At 37.8% G+C, this 24,223-nt stretch overlaps 1 protein-coding gene across 1 annotated transcript in view; it reads right to left on the reverse strand.

Annotated features, from left to right (window-relative positions):
- The window catches only part of ttll7 (tubulin tyrosine ligase-like family, member 7), a 220,960-nt gene that overhangs the window by 60,696 nt on the left and 136,041 nt on the right, over positions 1-24,223 (reverse strand). Inside the window, 1 exon segment of the mRNA XM_056468436.1 lies at positions 16,960-17,095. Within this exon segment, the coding sequence (XP_056324411.1) occupies positions 16,960-17,095 (136 nt within the window).

Below are 24,223 nucleotides of genomic sequence, written 5' to 3' on the forward strand. Positions count from 1 at the left end.
CATTTAAAAATCCAATGAACTTAAAATACATATTTTTAGATGTTAATTTTTAGGATATCTATGAGCTAGTGTGCCCCAAAACTGACAAAATTTGCATTTAGAAGATATAAAACTGAAAGAAGCACATAAAGCTTGTAGTTTGTCACTTCTGCCTAAATGGATCAACGGTTTTATTCAAATAACCTCACGCTACAGTTTCTCATCACATCATAATCAATCAAATGCTCTCTAGCATTGGTCCTCATCCACCTGGGCGAGAACTGGTACAGGTCTGCGGATCAATTGGTACCGGGCCACACAAAAAATCATAAATTTTCACCCTTTATTTATTATCTGAGTCTGAACGATCTTTTATTTAAAAAATATATATATTTTGAAAAATAACCGTATTCTCTCACTTACATCTCGGTCACTTGAGTGCCCAAATTTAACCCACAAGCAGCAAAATGGGTAAGAAACAGTCATCTTTGGAAAGTTTCATTTCTAAGGGGAATAGGCCAAGTGTAGGACCCTCGAACTGCCAAGGAATGGATTCGCAACCCATTTGTCAACAAATCAGGCAAGTCCACCATGTCTGAGAGAGAAGATCAACTGCTGGAGATTGCAGGATTGCAGGATGGCAGCCTTTTAGGGCCCGTTCGCATATGACATCTTTTCTAGAGTTCAAGCAAGTTCGTTTATTTCCAATGGAGGTGTGCGACTTCCAGACGCTCCCGGTGGAATGAATGTTGCGAGCGCACCATGAGTCACGTTACAAGAACTGATCGATCAGCTTCATACTTTGTACGGAATATACACATTTAGGTAGACTAATTATCTCAGACATACACCAAACACCTAAACACTGCAGTGCTTTGTAATTTTCTTCATAAATAAAACTTATATCAGAGTGACAGCAATGTTTTGTCAGCTTGTCATCCTCTGAGAAAATGGTTGATGGTCACCTAGCAATCTACGAAGCATCGTCCACGTTCCCTCCCGGTCCGTGATAAAAATGGTTAAGTGTTGACTGGTCTGCGGTAAAAAAAAATGTTGGGCACCACTGCTCTCTAGTGTCTGACATGTCCTGTCCCCTTCAAAACACGTCTAATTTGCTTTTCAATTGATGCACTTGAGCTCAATCACTCTCACTGGCAGTGCTGTGGTAAAACAAAACACTTTTGCTGGGTTTTTTTTAAGGGGAGGAGCCGAACACTGAATAAAAATGTGCATTTCAAAGCACTTCAAGGGACCTTTAATTGTGACTGATTACACTACCGTGACCATTTTAATATCAACATTAGATTTTTTTTTCATTCAAAAAATATTTCAGTCTTCAGTCAAAAGATTTAAGTCTCTCCAATTCACATATTATGTTCTAAGAGAATGCACTTTTTTTAAAATGTACATACTGATATTAGACAATGCAGAGACATCAGTGAGTGAGTTAATGAAAGCAAATATTTTATGTTTTTATTGTAATGAGTTAAAATTGTAAAAAAAAAAATATATATATATATATATATACTGCATTAGGTAATAGGATTTAAAGTAATATTTTCTATCTATTTTTTAATATTATGAAAAAAACGCTGAAGATTATCTATGGCAACTTTAATGTAATATAGTTTGGTATATTTACCTTTGGCCCACAGCTCTAAATGATATTTAGTTTTTGGCCCTTCATATGAAAAAGTTTGGATACCCCTGCTTAAAATGAACAAAATAAAACTAACATCTATTTTTTTTAATTATTTAAATGTCATGGGACCTTTAAGAACATCAAAAATGACAGTGTTCAGTGTTTAAACAAATTCATTCTTTTTATAGACATTATAAGACTTAATCCAAAACAAAGATATTAACTAAAAAAGGCTTTTCCGTCAGCCGTTTCATAGCATGTAGTAAGTTACTTCAAAACTAAACAAGCTTGGATAATGACAGCAGTTCACATGAGAAAGGAGCAGGCATGCGGCAGTATAAACAAACAATAAATGCATTTTGGTGAAAATTGAATCATCACGGTCTCCGGAATTTGATCAATTTTGTTCTCAATCTGCTTCATCACTTTTGTTGTTGTTGTTTTTGTTAAAATGGTAAGATCTGTAATTCACAGACTCCGATGTTTCTCTATTACAAATGTTGCATGCTTTTCAAGCAGAAACATTATCCCAGTTGTAACTCAATAAGCCAGGCATTGATCTGTTGTTCTGGCTCAGAAGGAGTGAAATTTTAAGTGCATAAAGCTGTTCTTTTGCTCATCACATGCCTTCCATTGTTCCCTAAATCCAGAGTAAGACTCATTGTTCAGGCAGTCGGCGAAGAGAGACCAGTCCAGCATTTTGACTGCAGGTGTTGAGTCAATATTGCTATTTAAACAAAAATGTTCATCATGTGGAACTTGCCATTGATAATTTTGTGTTAATTCTCTTTTTTTTTTTTTAGAATTTTTGTTTCTGAACAAGAAGTAAATAACAAGAGCAAAGTTATCTTGTTGAGAGTTCTAAAGAAGCCTTTCACTCATTTAAAGATATACAGGTACACTTTGGTATGAATGTTAGGATGGACCATAACCATCTTTTCACACTAATAGCAAAAAATAATCCAACTACAGTAGTGATTCTCAACTTGTAGAGTGCATTTATTAGCGTGCACCTAATCTATCTGTTCCAGTTCTTATTATTATTCTTCAGACTTCTTCTTCCACTCTGGGAGTCTATGGCAGCCCTATGAACCATTTGCAGCATTTGCGCAAACTGTGGCACACTGACAGAGGACAGTCTGATCTTCAACCATAAAAAATTGGACTCTCTAACTCAAACTCTCTAGCGTCACCACTTGTCCAAAGTTTCTCTAATGTTTGTCTTTATAACTTTTGAACCGAATGGGCTACAATGAAAATTATTTTTACCTCTGATTCCTCAAGACAATTCAAATGCACCATATGATGTTATTTTCCATCATGTAATTTATGGAATTCAAGTTGATTAGTCGAACCGTTTTTGTTTTACTTGCAAACAAATCTAATGTAGAGCTTGTAAAAATGGACTTGAGGCAATATTTCCGTAACGCATTGACGTATTCAAACCAAACATGGTGTGGTTTTTGATTACCTGCAGTGTTTTGTCGCACTGCCCCCAAGTGGTCCGGAGATATAAATGTGGTATTTTTTTGCATATAACCTCTCAACCCTTTATCCAAAATTCATAAAAATGGTCTCTTTACATCCAGCGGAGCATGCCGAGTGAGACAATGTCTAATTTCCCAGGTCAGCCATTTTGTCTGGTGGCCATTACATACTTAAAAGGTATTCAAATACTCATTGTTTCACTTTGTCTGATGCTCCTTACTAACCTTGCTGCTTTTGGCCTTTGGACTGCTTTGCTCATTCTGCCTCTGGACTGCTTTGCTCAGTCTGCCTCTAAAGTGCTTGTCCCCTTAATGGATGCTTGCAGTCATAGTTATTATTATTATTATTAATCATTCATTCATTCATTCATTCATTCATTCATTCATTTTATAATAAAGAGACTAAACCGAAAAGAAATTGAACGAATGAATGAATGATTCATTCATTAATTTTTCTTTTTGATTCAGTCTCTTTATTAATCAAGGGTCGCCACAGCGGATTGAACCACCAACTTATCCAGCATATGTTCTAGGCAGCGGATGTCCAGCAGATGTGGGAATCAAGGTGATATGATCTGTGTGCTATTTAGCTAAAATGGGCTTATGTTCAGCATTTATATTCAGATTTATAATAATAATTATTCATTTAAATAACTAATTAATAATTGTGTGATTAATTTTACCTTATTATATAAGGTAAAATATATAATAATCCTTTTTGGGTGAATTACTGCACTAAAACCATTTATCTGCTGCTATACATGCTACATAAATTGTCAGTAACATACTTGAAAATGGTATGTAGCCAAAATTATTCATACCAGTGGCAAATTTTGACATTAAAGGTGCAGTAGATGATTGTCTTCAGAAACATTTTTGTTGTGCCTGTTGAAAGTCTCTTCACATTCCAATAGTAATGATTAAAGTAAATGATCTAAATGTATTTATACGTATTTTTTAATTCTGGGTAAGGCATAAGACAAAAAAAATGTTCGTCTGATTCAAATTTGTCAGGCCAATAATTCCCATAATTCTGATAAGTAGCCCAAACTGTCGGTCAACAAATGTAGATTTGAACAACTGCACACCCATTCACGCAAATCCGTCGTTTGCACATTCACACGCGTTCATGTGGACATGAGTGAGAAGGTGACGGCGGTAAAAACAAATGCTGAATCAAAACTTTTTCAAATCTTGGATCAATATTGGAGTTACTTTTGCACGCTGGAGGATGACACCATGGCTGAAGTATTTCTTTTAGACAGGTAATGTTATGTTTTAAAACTATTTTAGTCACGCAAAGCTGACATGTTGTGCTATGAATGGGTTATATGCACGGAAGTTTTGTTCAGCCACTGAAATCTTACGGCGAAAGATTCGTGTGATTATTTTTAATTTCATAAGTGACCTTTTACAACATAGATTTTTATTTTGTTTAACAACTAAACATAACTAAATAGCGCTATTCCACCCCTGCTTTACTGAGGTAAAGTTGGTTTCATATTCACATCACTTTGGTTTAGTTTTAAACAATGACAACCTGTGACACACTCCCTATATTGTTTATCACGCTACTTTGAATATTCAGTCTGAAATATCATGTAAGTATGGCTTGGTAATAAGTGTAATAAGTGTTACTGCACGCCACCGGCCAAGTACTAAGCATACAGTGTTGGCTTTAGGACAAAGCTCATGAGAGAGTGAGACCAGCGATCCTTGCATGCATGAAATATTGCAAATTATGACAAGTTTCGCTTGCTACACAACTGAAAACTTGCTAGATATAATAAAATTTTTCGTTCAGAATTGTAGCATTATAAAATACTGGCTAATGACATGCTCTAGTGGGTTGTCTACTGTCATCTTTAATGTGCATGTTCATGATATCATGAAATGTGGCTTTGGACAGCAGGGGAGGGACTGTGTTTCAAAGATATTATGCTAACAGACAGCATTTTGGCAAATCACCTATTGCACCTTAAATTTCAGGAATCTCTGCTGCAATTATGACTCAAACCTTTTGACCTTTTTATAAAGTAATTAACAAGCTTAAATTAAACACTTTATTTGTGCTATCCATCTAAAATAAAATAGACTTATTTTTATTTATATTTGTAATATTAATAATTAATTTAAATAACTAATTAATAATAATTTTGTGATTAATTTAACCTTAATGACAGAATAATAATTTTGGGGTGAATTATCGCACTAAAACATTTTATCTACTGATATACATGCTACATAAATTGTCAGCTACATACTAGAAAATGGTATGTATAGCCAAGCCTGGAATTATTCATACCTGTGGCAAATTCTGAATTAAAGTTTTAAACTTGCTGGTGAATAACTAAAGGTGACTTTATGCCAGAATTTGCTAGGGGTATAATTAATTTTGGGCTTGACTGTTAACAAAAAAAATTTATAAAAAAAATATATAAAAAAAAAAAAATAATAATAAAATAAATAAATAAATTTATATATATATATATATATATATATATATATATATATATATATATATATATATATATATATATATATATATATATATATATATACACACATACGCACACACACACACACACACACACACACACACACACACACACACACACACACAGACACACACATACATACATACATACATACATACATACATACATACAGTTTAAGTCAGAATTATTAGCCCCCCTTTGTTTTTGTTTTTTTGTTTGTTTTTTTTTTTATATTTCCCAAATTATGTTTAACAGAGCAAGGACATTTTCACAGTATGTCTGATAATATTTTTTTTCTTCTGGAGAAAGTCTTATTTGTTTTATTTTGGCTAGAATAAAAGCAGTTTTTAATTTTTTTAAAACAATTTTAAGGTCAAAGTTATTAGCCCCTTTGAGCTAAACTTTTTTCGATAGTGTACAGAACAAACCATCGTTATCCAATAACTTGTCTGATTACCCTAACCTGCCTAGTTAAGTCTTTAAATGTCACTTTAAGCTGTATAGAAGTGTTTTGAAAAATATCTAGTCAAATATTATTTACAGTCATCATGGCAAAGATAAAATAAATCAGTTATTAAAGATAAGTTACTAAAACATTATGTTGAGAAATGTGTTGAAAAAAAATCTTCTCTCCGTTAAACAGAAATTGGGGAAAAAATAAAAAGGGGGGCTTATATATATATATATATATATATATATATATATATATATATATATATATATATATATATATATATATATATATATATATATATATATATATATATATATATATATATATATACTTTTTTGTAGACTAATATTTTTGGTTGTTGATTTACATAGATTTTTTTCAATTAGCAACCGTACAATAATTTCTGTGTCTTCATTTAGTTTTTCATAACCATGTTCACCCTCTGTGTGACCCCTGGGATTTTACAGGCAATTTTTGCAGCTGTGCTTTTAAGATGTAAATGCGTCTTTGCATGTGAAATGAGTAACAGTGCTTTGCTGCGAGCAGTAAGCTTGCTTTTGGGCCCAGTTTACTTTGTGCAGCCCTATCTTTCAAAAGCAGCCTTTCTGAATTGCCTGCTTAGCAATGTGAAACCTAAAACACAACCCAAACTGAAATATACCTCTAGAGTATTAAGATCAGACTGAAATGATCATGGTCCTTGTAATGAGCATCTCTGTGAGAAAACATGTGCCAAAAGTGCTACCCAAAAACTTTACCACAGTTTACTGCTCTTGTTAGTTCTTATAGTGTTTAAGAATATTATCTTCTATCTTTTCTTTAAAGTCCAACATGACAGAAAATGGAAGTATCTGAACATCAAATAGCAGCTGTTAACATTTTTTATCTTTTATTAAGATTTTGGAGCGAGCCAGTTTGGCAGTAAAAACAAAATTCATACTAAAACTCTTTAGACTGAGAAATTATTTCCAAGAAAAACAAAAAGACAAAGTAATACTAAATAATTATTATGAGTAACTGTAAATATAGTACAATAAAATTCCATTACAGTTAATTTATTTACTAACATGAACATGAGGTAACAAGAACTAAGAATAAACTACTTTAACTAATGCGAAGACGCAAAAGGACAGTCGGTAGCACCACTGAAAGCTTCCATCATCCAGGTATTGTTTCTGGAGGAGTTGATGAACTCACAGAGAAGGGTGCACCTCTAAAAGGATCTAGTGGACTCAGACACGGCTCCACATGAATCAACCCTGTTTATTAGTCTTCCTAAAACACATAAACACAGGTACTCTCTCCATAAAATTCATGTTAGCCATTTAGCAATGAAGATAAAGTCACCGGGCAGACAGAAGCCCTGCCCATGATGCAAATCTGTGTCTATTGTGAAGTGAATTTGACACGCAAATGAAGCGGATTTGACACGTGAATGAAGCGAGTAAATTCACTTGTCTATAAAAACTCACTTGTTCAATTGTCTATTGACGCGTAAATAGCGCAATTTATTCACCCATTCTGCGTCTGGTGTGAACACAGCATACGGGCCTTAACATACACCCGGCGCATTAAGGCGCAAGATGTGTTTGGCATGATTTGTTGGTATTTTCAGACCAATGCTAGCCTAATTTTCACGTTTTGCGCCATGTTGTTTATATAGGAGGCGCAAGGAGGTGTGTTAAGGTGCATTGTTGGCATGTTGCTATTTTGAAGAACTGAAGTAGACCACGCCACTAGACAACTAGTAGACAACTAAAAGCTGGTCTAAAGTCCAGGGCAGAGCGCTTTAGTTATTCGATTATGCAGGTCCAAACGCTTACACACTGCTTAATACACAGAGGATGTACAGCAATACACATATCTTTACATATGAAAATTTAAGGATTAAAATGTTACAAAAAATATTATTTTCTACGTAAATATAAAAACCACTACCTGCATGCCTTCTTCGCCGAGGGGCTTTTTTCAGTTTATTTATGACAATTTGCATTTGTATAATCTTATTATTATTAGCAGCATTATTTATTATATCACCATATAGAGTATAAAAATAATCAGAATCAGAATCAGTTTTATTTCCAAGTGTGCTTTACACACACAAGGAATTTGTTTTGGCTACAGAAGCTTCCAGTGTCCATAAAGTGACAAGTGACAACACAAAAAATATGAAAAAAAATAATAATAATAATAATTATCATTAAACAGATGGGGTTAGTCAAGAAACCTGGATGTTGAGTTGTATGTACAGATTGTTATAAATATACAGGTTATAAGGTGCTGTGTACAAGTACGAATGTAGAAAGTATTGCATTGTATATTGATATAAGGTGCTGTGTACAAGTGTGTATGAGAAAGTATTGCACATATTTATTGCACAGTAGGGGAATATTTAACTGTTCATAAGGTAGACAGCCTGAGGAAAGAAACTGTTTTTGTGCTTGGTGCTCTTAAGCGCCGACCAGACAGTAACAGTTCGAACAGGTAGTGTGCTGGGTGTGAGGTGTCCAGAGTGATTTTGCGAGCCCTTTTACTCACTCTGGAAGAGTACAGTTCTTGAAGTGTAGGAAGGGTTGTGCAAGTGATTCGTTCAGCAGTCCAGACTATTCGCTGTAGTGTACGGAGGTCGGTTTTGGCAGCTGAGCCGAACTAGATGGTGATTGAAGTGCAGAGGATGGATTGGATGACAGCTGAGTAGAACTGTACGAGCAGCTCCTGTGGCAGGTTGAACTACCTCAGCTGACGAAGGAAGTACAGTCTCTGCTAGGCTTTCTTCACAATAGAGTCTATGTGAATGTCCCACTTCAGATCCTTAGAGATGGTGGTCAACAGATACCTGAATGACTCTACTGCAGCCACAGTGCTGTTCATGATGGTGAGTGGGGGGAGTGCAGGGGGGTTTCTCCTGAAGTCCACTGTCATCTCCAATGTTTTGAGCGTGTTCAGCTCCAGGTTGTTGTATCTGCACCATAACGCCAGCCGCTCCACCTCCTGTCTCGTCACCGTTCTGGATGAGGCCGATAACAGTAGTGTCGTCTGCAAACTTAATGAGTTTGATGGAGGGGTTTTTTGCAGTGCAGTCGTTGGTGTACAGGGAGAAGAGCAGTGGGGAGAGAACACATCCCTGGGGGGCACCAGTGCTGATGGTGCGGCTGTCGGATGTGATTTTGCCCATTCTGACTAGCTGTTGTCTATCTGTCAGAAAGCTGGTGATCCATTGACAGACAGAGCTAGGAACAGAGAGCTGGGCCAGTTTGTACTCAAGCAGTGATGGGACGATGGTGTTAAAGGCAGAACTGAAGTCCACAAACAGAATCCTTGCATAGTTCCCTGGTTTGTCCAGATGTTGTAGGGTATAATGCAGTCCCATGTTGACTGCATCATCCACAGACCGGTTTGCTCTATAGGCGAACTGCAGGGGGTCCAGCAGGGGTCCAGTGATGTTCTTCAGATATGCTAGCACCAGTCTTTCGAATGACTTCATGGCCACAGATGTTAAGACCACAGGTCTGTAGTCATTGAGTCCTGTGATCTTTGGCTTCTTCGGGATTGGGATGATAGTAGAGGACTTAAAGCAGGATGGAACTTTGCGCTGTTCCAGTGATCTATTGAAGATATGTGAGAAAACGGGAGCCAGCTGGTCAGCGCAGGTTCTCAGACAGGCTGGTGAGACACCATCTGGCCCTGGTGCTTTCCTTCTCTTCTGTTTACTGAAGATCTGACACACATCATCCTCACTGATCTGAAGTGCAGGGGGGGAGAGGAAGATGGCTGGAGGTGTTGATGGCTGTGTAGGGAGATGGTCCAGGCTGTGTTGATGTGGTATTGATGGCCTTGTAGGGAGATGGTCCAGGCTGTGTTGATGTGGTGTTGATGGCTGTGTAGAGAGATGGTCCGGGCTGTGTTGATGTGGTGTTGATGGCTGTGTAGGGAGATGGTCCGGGCTGTGTTGATGGCTGTGTAGGGAGATAATGCGGGCGGGTGTGAGGTGTCTGGTCATAGGTGTCAAATCTAGAGTAGAACATATTCAGCTCGTTTGCAATATGTTTATTGCTGTCGATACTGGGGGACAGTGTCTTGTAATTAGTGAAACCTTTTAAGCCTCTCCACACTGATGCAGGGTCGTTAGCTGAAAACTGGTTTTGCAGCTTTTTGGCATAGCTTTTCTTAGCCACATCAATCTCCTTTGTCAATGTGTTTCTGGCCTGATTGTACAAGATCCTGTCACCACTCCTGTAAGCATCCTCTTTGGCCTGACAAAGCTGTCTGAGTTTTGGTGTGAACCATGGTTTATCATTGTTAAATGACAAGTAGGTCCTGGTAGGGATGCATAACTCCTCACAGAAACTAATGTATGATGTTACAGTCTCTGTGAGCTCATCCAGATCTGTGGCTGCAGCTTCAAAAACATTCCAGTCAGTGCATTCAAAACAGGATTGTAAGATCTGCTCTGTGTCGTTGATCCATCTCTTGACAGTCCTTAATACTGGCCTAGTAAGTTTTAAGTTTTTGCCTGTAAGTTGGTATAAGATGAACCAGGCAGTGATCGGAGAGTCCTAGAGCTGCTCTGGCGACGGAGCGATATGCATCCTTTATTGTGGTGTAGCAATGGTCCAAAATGTTATTGCCTCTGGTGGGGCATGTAATGTGCTGTTTGAATTTAGGCAGCTCATGTGTGAGTTTTGCCTGATTAAAGTCCCCAAGTATGATAAAAACAGAGTCCGGGTGTTGTTGTTCTGTCTCTGTGATCAGATCAGCCAGCTGTTGCAGCGCAGTACTCACGTGTGCTTGCAGTGGAATGTAAACACAGACGAGAATGAACGAGGAAAATTCTCTTGGTGAATAAAAAGGCTTACAGTTAATGAAAAGCACTTCCACATCAGGACAGCACATCTTCTTTAACACAGTTACACCCGTACACCACCTTCTGTTGATGTAAAAGCATGTCCCACCACCGCGCAGTTTGCCCATTGACTCCGTATCGCGATCTGCTCTGTACAGCTGAAAGTCCGGTAGGTTTAATGCGATGTCCGGAATGGCTTCGTTTAGCCAGGTTTCCGTGAAACACAGGACAGCAGAGTTGTTAAAGTTCTTGTTTTTGCATGTGAGCAGAAGTAGTTCTGAAGCCGCGCTGTCTTAGCCTGACGAGCGCGCTGGCTCGCTTCCCACGCTTGCGCGTCTTGTAACGTTTCCACAGTGCTGCTGCTCCGCAGACTACAATGTTCCGCAAAACGCCACAAAAATCAAAATCCAGTTCTTGATTAGTTGGTGTGCACTGCCGAATGTTCAGCAGCTCGTCCCTGGTGTAACTGATCATGTTTGATAAACATAAAACAGGACAGATGAACAAAAACAGTGCAAACACTGGAGAGCTCCACACCGAGGCGGCCATTCGCGGCGCCATGATGTGTTTGGATATAACTTTTTATGACAACACGAAAGTAAAAGAGTAAAAGTAAAGACAAAGTAAAGAGGCCGAATGGAGGAGGCTCATCCCCGGCCTGATAATTTATATTTTTGCTTTTTTACAACAAAATCTTGCCTATTTCTAGCTCTAAGATGCAAGATTTTGTGGTTAAATTATAGAAATATGTCTTTTTAATTAATATTACTGATGTTTTTTATTTCCACTGAGCACCAGAAGTCTACTATATAAAGAAAAATCCTGTATGCTGTCCTCAAAATCTTTAGGTTATATTTAATTGAAGAAAGAAATTAAAATTATGGATGGCAAGTAGGAAGGTAAATAATCAGAATTTCTTTCAAATTAAATTTTAACTACTTTAAAAATGCAGATAATTAAGCAGTCACTAGACTAACATTAACTGCTCAGGGCTGCTGAAAGACTGGAGCTACTTTAACACACTGACCAACGCGAAGGTCAAAGACGAAGTAGCAGTGGCAAAAAACTCTTGAATTTTTCCCAAATAAATCAGCCACTATCTCTGTAGAAAATAGCACACATACTCCCCTGCCATATCAACAGACAGCTCTTGACTCAAATATACAACCTTCCTAACAACCATCTTCATTCAATCTCAGGCACAACCCTACTCCAAAGTCTAATTTCAGATTCCATCAATTTATGCTATGAGGACAATACCCTTCCAACAATATGCCACATTCATATGCATGGGTACACATATACAACCTTGAAAATCCCTGTAAAATGAACATCCAGAGGATTCAGAGAGGTTGCGCAACAAAATAATGAACTCTAGCTGAATAGAGAATTTTAAACAAGAGGTTTTCATAAAAAAGAGAAAGTGCTCAGAAATGCTATGGACAATATGCATACAATACTAAACCTGCTTAAACAAATTGTTTTCTATATAAGCCTTGCAGTTGATTATTATGATTATTACTGTTCATTCATTTTCCTTCGGCTTAGTCCCTTTACTCATCAGGGGTTGCCACAGCGGAATGAACTACCAACTTATCCAGCATATGTTTTACATAGCGGATGCCAGTCCAGCTGCAACCCAGTACTGGGAAACATCCATACACACTCATTTATACTTATACACTACAGCCAATTTAGTTAATCCAATTCAACTATACTGCATGTCTTTGGACTATGGGGGAAACTGGAGCAACCCGTAGGAAACCGAGGCGAACAGGGGGAGAACATGCCAACTAGCCCAGCTGGGATGCGAACCAGCGACCGTCTTGCTGTGAGGCAACAGTGCTAACCAATGAGGCACTGTGTCGCCCCCAAGTATTATTCCAGCTGTTGTTATTGTTATTATTTGTGTTTTTAATCAATGTTAGTTCAGTTAAATACCAAATTGAGATCAATATACTGAAATTGTCAGGCAGTCATTACAGCTACCTCCCCCACCTGGATCCAAGTTTCCCCACTCACAAACTTGATTACTGATTCACCCCTTTATAAACAGTCACCCAGCATTTACCCAGGGTCCGGTCAAGAGTTCACACCCATGTCTCACCTGGATTAATGATGGTTTCTTCTTCTTACTATCTCTTTATCTCCTAGTTTCCTCCTCTTCTGGTCTCAGCATCTTCTGTGTTCTTGTGAATCACACCGTTACCCACATACAAAGACTTTCAGATAACCTCTCTCACCATAAACATAACCTGCTCTGCAAAACTGTTCACAATCCTGTAAATAAACATACTTGGTTCTTGGTTCATGTAAAAGAAGACCGGACCTACCCCACTGCCCCATTTATCCTCAACCACCCGCACACATGGATCCCTTCACCAAGTTGGTCATCGCATTCAAATCCTCAACAATATCAGTATAACCACACCAACCATCTGCCTCTGCAAGCTCCATGCCATTACCATCAATGTATTCAGATGACTCAGCTCAGTGCAGAGCTTTTTTACTTTATGTTACTTGTTACCACAACAGTTTTCCATGGAGCACTCCAAAGTGGTCTTCCTCATTTCCCACCTAACTGGAAAAGCATTCTTATGGGTTACTATAAGTCTACATCAGGGGTATACAAATTTAATCCTGGAGGGACAGTGTCCTGCAGATTTAACTCCAACTTGCCTCAACACTCTTGAAAGAATGTTTCTAGAAAGTCTAGTAGGACCTTGATTAGCTAGCCCAGGTGTGGTTGAAACTAAACTTTGCAGGACACCAGCCCTCCAGGGCCGAGTTTGAACACCCCTGGTCTACATGGAATGCAAACAGTCAAATAATCAATTCATATGCTCATTTCACTAATCATTTTTCTAAAGTTTTTAATATGGCCACTGAAGCACTCTTCATCTCTGATCAGATGTTCCTACAAGGTGCCTCCATTATTACAGTGTTCGCACTCCTGTCCGGACACTGGCAATGGCAATGGAGTGGAACTGAATCAGCACTCATAAGTTCATACCAAGGAGTCTTAAATCCTAATGTTCATTCAGCAATTGTGATGTATGATCACACCACTGGATTAGAGAACCTCATGCCAAGAGCCATCCACATATCCCAACAACTAGCCACTTGCAATATTCCAGAAACCACTCACCAATCCACCTCTAATGCTGCCTGTCCTCTAATGCCAGATCCCATGCATGTGGATAGTACCAGACCCTCATACACAGACCATGCACAACACCTGGTGGCCAGGCTGTGTTTATACTGCGTTACCCCCTGTCATTTCATAAAGGACTATGCCACTAAGCTACCATGTCCAGTGTAAAGTACTATTCAACACACATCTGAAGTAATAAACGTATGCCACATTCCAGTAATGCTTTTCATAATCCTCTGTGTCTGTCCTTGTTGATTCAGGTTCCACCAGCAACTTCAAACACCAAACGAGTATATGTAGATTCCTACTCACCCAAAAACATCATCAAAAGGTAGAAATTATTTAAGAATAAACAACTGGACATGGCCTAGTAAAATACTCCTCTCCTGTTCTTCAAATGCAAGTCGGAGTTCTTCATAACAAGGACATTACTTTTTAGGTACTAAAGGGATCCATCATTGTCATCATCCTGCGAAGGCTCTGACTGGCTAAACATTCTTCTGAATTCAGATGGGACCCCTTTGAAATCACATGCTGGTGAGAGTACTGTCAATAGAAGTGGCTTTTCATATTCCTGCCTCTACCAAGATTAAAATCCACGGGACCGTGCTATAGAGCTGCTGTCTGAAGCTAAAATGCCTTAATGTTGAGATTATGACCTGTCTATTCAAGAGTGCAAAGCTATGGAGGAGTAAGCAGAAGAGGCTCTTCAAAAGGGATTTATATGTGCATCGACATCACTGTCCACTTCCAACTTTTTCTTTTTGGGCAAGAAGGATGGAGGTTGTCAACCCTGAAACGATTACCGGACATTTAACTCTCAGATCATCCAGCCGCCCTACCCACTTCCCATGGTCCCAGCAGCCTTGGAGGACCTCAGAGAAACTTACGTTCCTCCAAGTTAGACCTGCAGAGTGCCTACAACCTCATTTGAATCAGAGAAGGTGACGAGTGGAAGACATCTGTCATCACTTTTAACTGGGCACTATGAATAACAATTTAAGCCATATGGATTTTCCATCTTCCAGACCTTTATGACTCTACCTGGAATCAGAGTCTCCTGCCCTGAAAGAAGTCCCCGCTATATCGCTTATATATTTCTCAATACAGAGGCAGATTGGCCATGTCACATATTCAGCTCTACCTCCCTCTCAGGTACAGAATTCATCCAGCATTCCATATTTCTCTACTAAAACCTTTGTGACAGGGGCTGCCAGCCCTGAGATGAATTTCTCTACTCCACCAATAATCTATCAGGTATGGGAGATCTTGGATTCATGACACTGGAGCACCCACCTCGAGTATGTGATAAACTGGGAGGGGTATGGACCAAATAAAAGATCATGGATACCCAGAGTAGTGAATTCCATCAAGTGTATCCAGACTGTCCAGCCCCTGGAGGAGGGGTAATGTCAGGCAGTCACCTCAGCCATCTCACCACCTGGATTCCAATTGGTAACACTTTATTTTGATGGTCCATTTGGGTATTAGTAGACTGTCTGCTTAATATCTGTTTATACTTTTCCTTCAACAGACATTTAACTGACTATAAGAAACTTTGCAAGTATATGTAAACTTACACTAACCCTAACGCCAACCCTAACTCCAACCTAACAGTCTATTTATAATCTAATGAGAATTAGTTGACATGTTGATGCAATGTAACAAATGGACCATCAAAATAAAGTTTGACCTTCCAATTTCCCCACTCAGAATCCCCTGATTACTGATTCAACACACTTGTGCACTCCCACATCTGCCCAGTTTATAAATAGTCACTCTGCACTTACCCAGCATCCAGTCTACAGTTCACACCTATTAAATACCTAACTTACCTGGATTAACAATTGTCTCTTCGTTTTATAGTTCCTTCGTCTCCTGATCTCAGCGTTCCACTGGGTCATACTGTCACCCGCATACAAAGACTTTCAGATAAGCTCCCTCACAATAAACGTTACCTGCTCTGCACTATAGTGTACAATCCTGTCACTAAACACACCTGTTACTTGCACTTACCCTGTCTTCAGTTTCCTTGTGTGTGTGACAAACCTTTTATATTTTTTATTTTTTTTACGATGATATCACAATATTTTTTAAACAATTCTTGTCATTGTCGGCGCCAATAGTCTAGTGGTACACGGAAGTGCTCACAGTGACCCAAGTTCAATTCCCGGCTCAAGGTCGTTTGCCAATCTTTCCCCTCTCTCTGCTCTCAATTCTTGTAATTACCTTTATATATTTTAGAACTGAATATTTATTTCCTGCAATTAAAACTTTAAACTTTATGAATTGGCCTTTTTGCACTTTATTTCATGAGTTTTTTTTATCCGCAAAACTTCAGTTGGCTGTATTTAGGGCAGTTAGCTTGTTGTTGTTCATAAAATCACCATGTGCTTGTTCAAAAATAGCTAGCTTGACTATAATTATATTACATAAAAGTAAGAATATCTGTTAATTTCACATGTAACAGTTTCACAATAGCTATTCCAACAATGTCTACAGACTGGTCTCGAGATCCCGTTTGGCTAAGGTGCCTCCAACATTGTTAGTCAATGGGTAAGCATTATTGAGTGCTAGAAAAGAAAAATCTCTCAGTGCTTTGAAAAGTAATTGCACACCTCTCCTCAACTAACCACATGATTTGAGGTATCATTCATGTCTGTAGCACAAACGGTTAGTCTAAATCCCTAACCCTTTGAATGAGCAGTATTACTGATGGCTGCCTTAAGCCGCAGTAAAGAAAAACAGATGGCCACGAAAAGAGTTTGGAAGTAAAATTGTTTCTTTTCCACATTTCTTATTTTAAATTCAAAAGATTAAATAGTAGGAAGCAATTGTAGTAAAGGGGAGGGAAAGAGGGAAAAAGAGCAAAAGATTGTTGGGTTGCGTCTCAGGTACATGCCTTCATTCGTTTCAGTGGATTATTCATTTCCTTTTGAAGTGAAGCTGCTCGCCCAGCGAGGAATGTCTGAAAGGCAGCTGAAAGGAGACTCTCATATTTCTCCAAGAGCAGCTTGTCATCTGGGGGGTAAATACGTCTGTATGGAGAGAAAGAGAGAGAGGGGGAAAAAAAGGTTTTATCTGATTATCTGATTTAGCAGCCTGGTCTGCCTGCTTTTCTAATCACTTAAACAAACCTCGATCGTTCTTTTCACACATACATTTGTCCATTAATGCTGTGTATCTTTTAATGATTAATAAACTTGTCTTTATATTAGACGCTAAGACTAAACAAAAGCCAAAGATGTGTAAACATCAGCCTATATCTATGTGATGGATCTTCAGATCAGCTCCATTTTGGGTCATATATATAACCAAAACCAGCAACTGGCTTTGCTTCAGCCCCAGGTTGAACAAAAGACGTCAGATGGAGACCCGCTACAGCACGAAAATTGTGCTTTTTTAATGTATTACTATATTTAGTAACACTGAAATACACATATTTTCAGTAACACACGTTTGGTTTTGTTCACTAATAGTGGACGTATTAATCTACACTACCTGGCAAAAGTCTTGTCGCCTATCCAAGTTTTAGAAACAACAAACAATAATTTGATTTTCAGTTGATCATATGAAGTGGCTTATATAAAATGCAAAGGCCTCTAGAATATGCTTATTTTACCAATATACAATATGATTATGCCTTGATTTTGAATTATTTAATTAAGACAGTGAGGTCTGACTTTTCTCAGACAAAAGTCTTTTTACTTAACAGAAATAATGTACAGTATAGAATATAAAGTCATGGTGCTTTGGAAAAAGAATTAATATTGTGTATGACTCCCATGAGCTTGGATGACTGCATCCATACATCTCTGCAATGACTCAAATAACTTATTAATAAAGTCAACTGGAATGGCAAAGAAAGCGTTCTTGCAGGACTCCCAGAGTACATAAATATTCTTTCGGTTGCTTCGATGCCTCCTCCATCATCTTACCCCAGACATGCTCAATAATGTTTATGTCTGATGACTGGGCTGGCCAATCCTGGAGCACCTTGTCCTTCTTTGCTTTCAGGAACTTTGGTGTGGAGGCTGATGTATGAGAAGGATCGCTATCCTGCTGAAGAATTTGTCCTTTCCTGTGGTTTAAAATCTAATGGGTAGCACAAATGTCCTCAGACTGTTGATGTTGCCATCCACTCTGCAGATCTCTCGCATGTCCCCATACTGAATGTAAGCCCAAACCATGACTTTTTCTTAACCAAACTTGACTGATTTCTGTGAGAATCTTGGGTCCATGTGGGTTCCAATAGGTCTTCTGCAGAATTTGTGATGATTGGGATGCAGTTCAACAGATGATTCATGAGAAAAATCTACCTTCTGCCACTTTTCCAAATGATCATCCAGAAGTCAAGTTATTATTTCTTGCTCTTACAACTGGGATCGACGACAAGACTTGTCAGGTAGTGTAGTAATCTTTGTTTACATAAGTAAAAAGAATCCGACTGTTCAAAGTTCTGATCCGTAAATAATATTAACATTCACTCACTTTCCTTCAGTGTATTCCCTTTTTTATCAGTGGTCACCATATTTTAAGAGATGCAACTTTTGATTTTGTTAACGTATAAATTAAAGATAAAATGAACTCCAAGATAAACAAATGCTTTAATTTTAGTATTGCATTAAATACTAAAGTATTTCAGTAGTTATCTAATGTTAACGAATAACCTTCAGTGTTACTATAATACTATGAATCAGATTTACAATAGCAAAATGTACACTGAATAGAAAAAATATATACAGTTGAAGTGAGAATTATTAGCCCCCCTGATTATTTTTTCCCCAATTTCTGTTTAATACAGAGAAGATTTCTTTAACATATTTCTAAACATAAAAGTCTTAATAACTTATTTGTAATAACTGATTTATTTTATCTTTGCCATGATGACAGTAAATAATATTTGACTAGATATTTTTCAAGACACTTCTACACAGCTTAAAGTGACATTTAAAGGCTTAACTAGGTTAATTTGGTTAACTAGGCAGGTTAAGGTAATTAGGCAAGTTATTGTATAACGATGGTTTGTTCTATCGACTATAGAAAAAAATGCTTAAAGGGGCTAATAATTTTAACCTTAAAATGATTTTTAAAAAATTAAAAACTGTTTTTATTCTAGCCAAAATAAAACAAATAAGACTTTCTCCAGAAGAAAAAATATTATCAGACATACTGTGAAGTTTCGTTGCTCTGTTAAGCATGATTTGGGAAAGAAAAAAGAAAAAAAATTCAAAGGAGGGCTATTAATTCTGACTTCAACTGTATATACTTACAACATCTTTGTGTGATTTACTAGTTGTTACAAACATTGAGTTAAATCTAGCATTAGTATTGCAGAAAACTAATAAATCTGCTATCACAACTTTAATGGGACACATCACAATGTCACATCCCCAGTAGATTTATTTCCTTCAGTAGCATTGCTTTTCCTTTTGTAGAAAAAAGAAAGAAAAAAAATCAAACACCAATTGAAAATCACCCCAGCAGACACACATCGTCATAATATTATGTTAATATTAGGTTAGATTTAGGTCGCCAGCATCTAAGGACAATGTTATTTTGATGTCCAATAATGACGTGAAATGACAATGATATTTGGTTGATTTTTTGGTTGTGTTAGAAAGTGACCAAAATCCAACGTCGAGCCAACATCTTAAACCAAGTCATATTGATGTCAAATACTGACATTTAAATATCAGGTATGGCAACCAAAATCCAACATCTGATAGACGTCATAGTGGTAACATCCACACTACATCAAGCTGTAAAATCATTAGACGTTGATATTTGGCTGATTTTAGGTTGTGTTTGAAAGTGACCAAAATCCAACATCCAGCCAACATCTTAAACCAACGTCATATTGACGTCAAATACTGACATTTATATATCAGGTATGGCAACCAAAATCCAACGTCTGATAAATGTCATAGTGGTAACATCCACACATCAACCTGTAACATCCTTAGATGTTGATATTTGATTGATTTTAGGTTGTGTTTGAAAATGACCAAAATCCAATGTCGAGCCAACATCGTAAACCAACGTCATATTGACATATCAAATACTGACACTTATTCGTCAGGTATGGCAACCAAAATCCAACGTCTGATAAATGTCAAAGTGGTAACATCAACACAACTTCAAGCTGTAACATAATTAGACGTTGTTATTTGGTTGTGTTTGAAATTGACCAAAATGCAACGTCGAGCCAACATCTTGATGATCACAAACCAATGTTCTATTGACGTCAAATACTGACATTTATTCCATGGTCTGTTGAAATTCTTGTTTCTGATTGGCTGGAGGGTGTGCATTATTTTCGTTGAAACGCACAGGTAGTTCCAGTCAGTTTTGATCGCAGTTCGAAATATATGCACTTCTCCCAAACGTTTATTACCATAGCAACTCTCATGTGCTGCAGAGGAAACCGATGAGGACTGTTAATGGTGGACAGGAATCCGCAAAATTAGGAAAATACTCATCAATTATGCCAAAAAATCAAGTTTTAAGAGATTTTCTAGTGAGAATAAAGTCCAATCGCCAGTTTATGTATAAGGATAGTGCGTGTTTAAAAATGTTGGAAGCTCCAGGCGGTCAGTGGCAGCTCCGCGAACGGGCAGCTTTCGCAGCATTGAATGTAGGCTAATGTTAAGAGAAAGCCAACATACATCCAGATCCTCCCTCATCAGAGAACTGGTAGAAAGTAGTCAAAAAAAGTGTGACTGGGAATGTCTTATTTGTCCACCTGTGATTGGATTGATGAAATCGCATCTTAATATTAGCAGGTATAAACAACACGCACATGCATGCGCTCTCGCTCTCTCCACCTGTCTGGTCTGCCGGTCAGCCTGTCACAGCGGATTTAGTGGAGGGACTAGAAAATCAAACACATCAAAACTGACAAAAATTTGGACAAATATTGCACTGCAAAGAGCAAAAATATTTTAAACGTATGCCTACCTTGGCTAATGACCATGGAATAAGTGGGATAATCAATAGCTTGCCATGCGTTAAAGCATTTTAATGCACTTCGCTTCCACGTTATGCATTAAAATCCTTTAACGCACAGCTAGCCGTTGATTATCCCTTACTTATATATCAGGTATGGCAATCAAAATCCAACGTCTGATAGATGTCATAGTGGTAACATCCACACAATATCAAGCTGTAACATCATTAGATGTTGATATTTGGTTGTTTTTAGGTTGCATTGGAAAGTAACAAAACTGCAACGTCTGTCCAATGTTGGACATTGCTATGAAAAAGATTTTCATTTCCAAACATAATGCAACGTCCCACAACGTTGGGGTACATTGTCAATCTGACGTCATATTGACATCCTGTGCCTGCTGGGACTGATCATATAACAGTGGCATCTCAATATACAGTGAAGGTCTAACAGTGTGACATTTTAAAAAAAGCTTATTTTGGAATCCAGATTCAACATAATCAAAAGCTCAAGCAATGTAAATGTTCAGATCAGACGATAAACTGCCCCAAATCCATTAACAGCTACAAGCATGATGGACAAACTTGTGTGGGAGAAGTAATCTAGTAAGCATAAGTGGGCTTAGTCTTCAGCATATGGCACATGTTGAAATCTGGGTCTGACCCACAAACCTCAAACACTTTTTTTTCTCATGTTTCAGCATCTTTTGGGGTGTTTTTATTTAGAGTTGAACAGAACAGCAGTTCCATGCAAAAGGAGCAAAATGACCTATTTATGAAGAGGCAATCATTTCCTATTCCTCCTGTGAGGCTCTGACGTAGAGGCTTCTTATTGAAGAGTGATCTGTTGCAATTACCATGTGACTAGAGGAAGAAATGCAGCAGCATTCTAAATGATGCAATTGCCACCCTGCTTGTATGGTAAATGCAAAAGTCAGGTTAGGTTAATCGGGTCTTAATGGCATGTCTTTATTTGGGAGATCCGAGTGTCTAAATTAGAATGTAAGAAATGACAAGATTAATAAAATACGAGAAGCTTTTGGCTGCTGGCAAATGCTGGCTTCTTTACAAAACATTAGTCATTAAAGAAGCTACTTGAAGTCATTTAATGTTGTGAAGTAAGTGTTGGCCTTGTCTGGCAGGAATATAATGAACTTTGCACAACATTTGGTACTTCTAGACCAAGAACACAGTTTATAAATGGAGGTAGTGCTGAAGCCAAAGCCAAAAAGTCAGAAACCAAATTTGTCAGAGTTTGTTGGCAACAACGTGTCAACAAAATCTACAAGAATAAGTCAGCAAGTTGCAAAGTATAGAGAAGCACTACATTTTCAAATGTTAAATGGGTGTAAATATGAGCCAAAAAAGGATTATGCTGTGACACACTGTCCAGTGCACTGGTTTCAATCTCCCTTCAGCTGTAGACACTGTTTACCAGACATAAGCTGCGTCCCAAATCGCATACTTATGCACTATTCTACACCATTTTGTAGTATAAATAGTGTAAGTAGTGCGTTCACACTGAAAACTCTAAAAATAATAAGTGCACTTTAATTACCCAAATGTGTAATGATGGACACTTCACGCACTCAACGACCACAGGTTAGCTCAGATAGCAGAAGGGGTGGTGCTATCGGGCGCACATGTTGGATAACTTTATTTATTTTGGATTGTGAAAGCAAAATTCCCCTACGAGAGTGATTATAACGCCTCCTGATGGTGAATGCGGTTATACTCATGGCAGGTATTATTTGATCGTTTAGTCTTTTATTTCACTGATTTGGCAACGTCAAACGTCATCAGAGAAAAGGTTTGAATTTCCGCTTTATAAAAAAACTTTAGTGTTCCATTTGAAACAACACTGCATACATATACTATCCTGTTGAGTGTGTAAGTGTATATGTACATTCAAATGTAAAATGAACGTAAACACAAGACAAAAAAAAAAACTTAATTCAAAATATGATCGTTTATCTGAATTTTTGCTTAACTTGTAACAGATTTCTTCATGTAAACAACATACCTGCAATAAACCATCAAGATCCTCAAACTGTTGGCTTGAACTGTTGGCCATATTTATTACAGAAATAAAAACACAGGCATGTAAATGCCATTTGGATTACAAAACAATCAATGCCAATAAAAAAATAAATATTTCCATATTGGATTCTAAGAGGACTGCAAAAAATGCCAAAATACAGGCTTTGCAGATATGGAAATTGGAAAATTATAATAATAACAAACAATTGCACTCATTGAAAAGTTGTATTGCTGAGAGTTGAGAACATTTATTATGAAGTAGAAACAGTTTTGCTTAGTCCTCCTTTACATTCAGCAAGTTGCAAAGACAGTCCAGTCTGTTGACATTATCGGGGGACAATGTGGCCCTTTTCTTTTGAATGATGTAACCTGAGAGTGAGAACAGTCTCTCACAAGCAGGATCACCAAATCAGCACATGAATTTCGGTGCCTAATTTTGGTGCCACTGGTGCTACGACAAGGACGTAAGAAGCATCAAGGAGTACATCAAAGGAACCCACAGGTACGTGTCGTGTCACACCAAAGACTAATTCTTACAGGGACTTTGGTCACACCATTTCTAACATTTAAACAACTTTGAGAGATACGGGCACCGTCAGCGATGTTTAGGCATTTGTTCTTGTTGCTACGAAACGCGTGTGCATGCACATGCACACACACAATGCGTGCAGTACAGCGCACCTGGTGAGCAACTCCCTTCAGACTCATCAACATGCATGATTGCATTTATCAAATTTGCTTAAACTAAGCGTTCTAAAGTATGGCTTTGTTTTACAAGCAAGGATTCTGACACAGCAATGTGAAGCAGACGCTTACAAAAGTTGCGTTTAAGGGGGAAACACATCAAACTTAACGAAACATTTGAGGGCTCATGGAATCCTCTTAAAGGTAGAGGAATGCCCTGTCTTTAACAGCTTGCGACATCATCTGCCACTTTCAGAGTACATTTTCATGGACACAATACTCCGATTTTAATATGATTAAGATAATACTCTAATTAAGAATCTACGATGTAAACAGCGATTTTGATTACCTTAAAGGACCACCAAGTCACAAAATGCGGAGGGTTTTTCTTTCATTCGGCATATGGTATCAAACTCCATTAAAACAAAAGTCGAAAGATTAAAAATGAGACATACGAAATTAGATGAAACTCTGGAGGAAACGAAGGATAGCGT

The sequence above is a fragment of the Danio aesculapii genome, chromosome 11 (genome assembly GCF_903798145.1).
Source record: "Danio aesculapii chromosome 11, fDanAes4.1, whole genome shotgun sequence".
Classification (NCBI taxonomy): Eukaryota; Metazoa; Chordata; class Actinopteri; order Cypriniformes; family Danionidae; genus Danio; species Danio aesculapii.